This window comes from Ciconia boyciana, chromosome 6, assembly GCF_034638445.1.
Source record: "Ciconia boyciana chromosome 6, ASM3463844v1, whole genome shotgun sequence".
Classification (NCBI taxonomy): domain Eukaryota; kingdom Metazoa; phylum Chordata; class Aves; order Ciconiiformes; family Ciconiidae; genus Ciconia; species Ciconia boyciana.
Genome location: NC_132939.1, coordinates 2,426,466 through 2,431,786, shown reverse-complemented (window position 1 = coordinate 2,431,786; position 5,321 = coordinate 2,426,466). Strand labels below are relative to the sequence as shown.

The 5,321-nt window shown below is 42.3% G+C and overlaps 1 protein-coding gene across 1 annotated transcript; it reads left to right on the top strand.

The window, feature by feature from the left end:
• Positions 1-2,396: 2,396 nt before the first annotated feature.
• Positions 2,397-3,996, top strand: LOC140653151 (olfactory receptor 5G26-like). Its single transcript, XM_072864879.1, has 2 exons — positions 2,397-2,758; positions 3,129-3,996. Exons 1-2 carry the CDS (start codon positions 2,526-2,528, stop codon positions 3,331-3,333), a joined length of 438 nt encoding a protein of 145 aa, XP_072720980.1. The 5' UTR covers positions 2,397-2,525; the 3' UTR covers positions 3,334-3,996.
• Positions 3,997-5,321: the final 1,325 nt, after the last annotated feature.

Genomic DNA, 5,321 nt, shown 5'->3' with positions numbered 1-5,321 from the left:
TCAGTAAAAATACATCTTAATGGTCCAATAAGGAAGACTGCCAGCAATGTAAACTATCTTTAGAGCAAATAAGGAGAACGTGGACTGGAATTCAGCTTGCATGTGTGTCGTGGTTTAGCCCCAGCCGGCAGCTAAGCACCACGCAGCCGCTCACTCACTTCCCCCTGGTGGGATGGGGGAGAGAATCGGAAGAGCAAAAGTAAGAAAACTCGTGGGTTGAGATAAGAACAGTTTAATAATTGGAACAAAATAATAATAATAATAATGAATTATAATGAGAAGGAAAACAACGGGAGAGAGAGAGGAACAAAACTCAAGGGAGGGAAAAAAGGAAAAAAAAATTTATACAACCGCTCACCACCTGCCAACCGACGCCCAGCCAGTCCCCGAGCAGCGACCGCTACCCCCTGGCCAATTCCCCCAGTTTATATACTGGGCATGACATCATATGGTATGGAATAGCCCTTTGGTCAGTTTGGATCAACTGTCCTGGCTGTGCCCCCTCCCATTTCTTGGGCACCTGGCAGAGCATGGGGAGCTGAAGGGAAAAAAAAAAAAGTCCTTGACCAATGTAAACACCGCTTAGCGACAGCCAAAACATCAGCGTGTTATCAATATTATTCTCATCCTAAAATCCAAAGCACAGCACTACACCAGCCACTAGGAAGAAAATTAACTCTATCCCAGCTGAAACCAGGACAATGTGTTGGTATTGTTTCATGAGGGCCAGCAAAAACTTGAAATCATGATTACCCTCCCTTCAAATCAGCTCCTTCTAGTTCTCATATAAAGGCTGATCATGTCATGAGGCCAGCAATCCTCTGCAGCCTCTTGCTGTGTATGACCCCATGACTTAGAGGATCTGTGGCCAGAGAGAAAATGTCATTTATGTGAAAACAACACAAAAAGAAAGCTCTAACTTATTGCCAGAATAAATGGTAACATTACCTAGAGAATGTATGACTACAAACCAACACAAATAGTCCAACTGACTTGTCTAGAATTCCCTATAGCACAGAAAATTATTAGCAATACAATGCAAATAGCAACAGCGTACAAGAGTTTTCAATCATTCAATTGTTTCTGTAAGAAGCTCCAGCTTGCAAGCTCAGGCATTCATTTAATATACCTGCAATTAACAGTTCTCATTTTCTACAGAACTCTAAACAGAAAGGTCAAAGCAAGACCACAATCTGAAAACGAGAGGCATTTTTCTTGAAGTCAATGTTTTAAGAGAAGTGAAAAGGTAATTATGAGGTTATAGTGTTCTTTCCTTTGTTTCACCCGTAGACAGGCTGTTATTTAACATGCCTATAAAGTCTGATGGTGTGATTTGTCTAAGTGTTATCCCCTACAGAGACAGACTTCTACAGTTTATCTAATCATTGTGTGCTCTTTATAAGCAGCAATGAGAAACCAGCACCTCTATTCATTTCACCCCAAAGTAAGGAGACATTTTAAGTAGCTTACATGAATTTTGCCTCAAAGTGCCTACTTCCTTTCTATGACTGTAAATGAAGCCTTGAATGCCTTCCTCAAATGCAGCTATCCACGTAGGAAATAGGTAATGTTAGGCAAGATGGATTCTGTCTTCAGTGTCAGCTCCGATGTTTCTTTCAATTTATGCACAACTCCTTTCTTAACATTGGACAAAACAAGTGTGATTTTGTCAGGACAGACTTACAGACTTTCCTCCTGCCATTGGCATGAGCAGGTTCAGGGACACAGGGCAAGGTCCATGACTACACTGCCCCTGTCGTCTTTGAATTGTTATGGTTGGAATCAGCAAATAAACTTTAATGAAATTATCATCTGCTTTTTAACATAAACTGCTTTTCTATGTGGATTTTTAAATTTTTTTTTTAATTTGGGGTATCTTCCTATGATGACTTCTCCTCAGAACTGCACTGGCCAACTTAAATATCATCCTTAGAAGCTTAGAGCAATTTATTACTCCACTATTTAAGAACAACAGAGCAGATAACCAGAATCGTCTTGTTATTCCTCCTATGCACCATGGACACAGATGAGCTTTTGAGAAAATTTAACAATAGAACTAAGCAGGAAATACTAAAAAAGATCTGAATGAATAACGAGTTTCTCCTCTTTCCTGGAACAATCTCAGCAACGGAACAAAAGTAGCCCTTCTTTGAGACTGCCATTACAGAAGTGTTATCCATTTAACAGCAAGCTTCTCAAGAGAATTAAGCAGCCAGTTCTTGCCTACTAACAGACAGCTAGGTTTCCATGAAAATAAAGCAGCATCCCATTTTCTTCTACTACATTCCTGCCCAGCGTTCCCAGCATCATTACGACTTATTGTTCTATCCAGAGTTGTAACTTACTTGTGTTCTTTGATTTTTCTCCCTCTTAAAGATTCAGGTTCATTAAGGGAATGGTCAGAAGAAGCAAGACAACTGTCGATGAGTTCATTCTCTTGAGAATCACAGATATTTGGAAGCTGCGGGTCATTCTTTGTGCTATTCCTTCTGATCTGCGTCACCTCGTTGGTGGGGAATCTCGGCATGGCGGCATTAATCAGGCTTGACTCTCAACTCCACACCCCCATGCACTTCTTCCTCTGCCACCTCTCTCTGGTAGACCTAGGTAATTCCTCAGTGGTTGCTCGCAAAACACTAGTGAGCTTCTTTGAAGAAAGAAAAGTCATCTCTCTGCCAGGGTGTGCAGCCCAGATGTGCCTTTGTGGAGCCTCCATAATCACCGAGTGTTACCTGCTGGCTGCGATGGCCTATGACCGGTACGTGGCCACCATGTCTCAAAAGGTTTGTGGCCAACTGGCTGTGGGATCCTACATAGTGGCTACTGTGAATGAAATAGTGGTTGTCAGCTCAGTGTTCAGTTTACATTTCCATGGCCCTAATGTCATCAATCACTTCTGTGACATTCCTGAAACTTTCCTGCTCCAGTACTACTGTCAATGAACATGTGCTTTTTACCATTGCTACTTTTATTGCACTCAGCACTTCAGTATTCATTGTTGTTTCTTATGGTTATATCCTTATCACTGCCCTGAGGATCCGCTCCTCAGAGGGCAGGCACAAAGCTTTCTCCGCACAAATGTGAGGCACCTGTGCCTCACATTTGACATCAGTCTCCATTTTTTACAGGACTATGATCTTCATGTACCTCCCCAGTTCTAGCTCCTCCCCAGACCAGGACAAAGTGGTATCCGTTGTCTACACCCTGGTGATTCCCATGCTGAACCCCCTGATCTACAGCCTGAGGAACATGGAGGTGAAGGATGCTCTGGAGAGACTCCTAGAAAAAGTTCTTGTTTCCTTTAGAAATCAAACTGGTAAAGAGGTGTCATAAACTAAACAAAATAGACTTGGACATAATTGACTTTCAGTCTCCATTTGGCTGCTGACCATTTAAACTGAAAGCAAAAAGAAGATAGCAATCATGAGGACCCAAGTATTGTGCATGTCATTGCTACAAGATATAGTGAGCTCCTGCTTTCTTTCTCCTCTGTCGGGGTGTAGTTATAGTGTCTGGTTTTACCCTTAAACCCACTAATTATACTCAAAGCCTCACGTACACTCCTTTTCCATGTGCCACTCCCTACTTGAAAGACTTGGTGTTCTTTGTGTCACTCCACAAGGAGCTGTATTTTTCAGATTGAGAAGCATCCCTCATGTTATTTAGTTCTTCTGGCGGATCTTCAAGAGGGAACGATGGGCCAAAGAGGAGATCCAGGTCCTCACGGACGTTTGCTAAGAATAAATCTGGGCTAATGTGTTTGAAACCAGAAACATTTCAAATTGGCAGTGTAGCCCGAGTTTGCAGAAGCCAGGTTTAACATTACTAATGAGCAGTGCTGTTTTAAGATCAAATAAATGAATCCTACATATGTGCATTCTCCAGATAAGGTTCAGCAATCAGACACAGCTTGATGCAATCAATTCTACGTGACATCTTTATAGGACCCTTTGCTGATACAGAATACCCATCTATTTTTAAAAGACAAACAAAAAAATTTGCAAGTCCCAGCTGTGGATTTAAATAGAAAATGTCATCTAAGATGATGAATCACCACTCACAAATATTTATTCATTAGCAGAACCAACGCCAGACCACACCACATCAACTGAAGCCCTTAGGAGCAGCAGAGAAAAGGAGAGCTTTTGTCTCAAAATACTCATGGGAAAGCTCTTCCTGTGTGCCCCACTGAGGAAAAATTACCTCAGGAGATACATATTTCACCCCTTTTATAATGAAGTGCTCAGAGACAAGTAAATATGAATTGCCCATTTCCCTGTTAGATACACAAAGCCAGGGACACGAATCTTAGCCATGCAAAAACAAGAGTGGTTCAGACGCACCTGTGACACAATGTTCGTCTTAGAAAATATATTTAGGAGGATGACTAGTCCCTAGCCTGACATCAGACTCACTGGACAGACCATGGAAAACCTCTGGACATAACAAGTAACAGCGAGGAACTGTTGAATTAACAGCACCATGACCGATAGCCAGATTTCAGCAGTGGTTAGGAGGGCACCAGAGCTGCTAGAGATGGGCAGACTTCACAGATGGTTGAAGGGGAAACGTTGGGCACCCTGTGGGGAACAAACCCTCACAAGGCCAGCAGTGCCTAGGAACCATACCAGAAACACCACAGATTTAATTTACCTGGGTATCGGGAATAGCAAAATCGGGTGTGAATGTAGCAAAACTGGAAAAAACGTGGGGAAGTGATCCGGGTGGGTCATCTATTTAGGAGGAGGCAATGGTGGAGAAACTGAGATATCATGACCGATGAGGGAAGAGCAAGAATGGGACAATGAGAGAAGGGAGGCATTAAAAGGGGCTCGTGGCCTCTAAGCAGGCTGCTCATCAGTTTGTTTGGCTGGCCAAGCCCTGTGCTTGACCACCACAGCTGGTCCCATTCTCTTATTAAGTTGTTATTCGCAATGATGAGCTATGTATTTATGACTACTTCTGCCAACAACTGGGTTTTAGAGCTTAGAAATTATTTTGTGGAAGAGATGCAACTACATGCCAGGTATAAGCAATGCAATTATTTCACCATAGTCAGCTGGGACCTCAAACTGAATAAAAATCTTCTATCCACGTGGCCATGCAGAGACAGCAGAAAATGCACACACCTAGTAGAATAAGAGCTCCTAGTCACTTCTGCTGTATGCGATAGGTTGGGAAGAGAAAGAAAATAGCTTTAAGGAGAGATAGAGCAGAACATCAGAGTCTAGCCCTAAAAACAAGAAGTTTTGGGAAAAAAAAGGAAAAGGGTTTAATATTGAAGATATTCAGGGATATTTCATACCTGGGCTAGATGGACT

Bases quoted from the DNA above. Each gene is read 5' to 3' on its own strand.
- LOC140653151 (XM_072864879.1), top strand. From the start codon at position 2,526: ATGGCGGCATTAATCAGGCTTGACTCTCAACTCCACACCCCCATGCAC. The intron at 2,759-3,128 runs GTACGTGGCCAC...CATTTTTTACAG, and splicing joins GCTGCGATGGCCTATGACCG to GACTATGATCTTCATGTACC.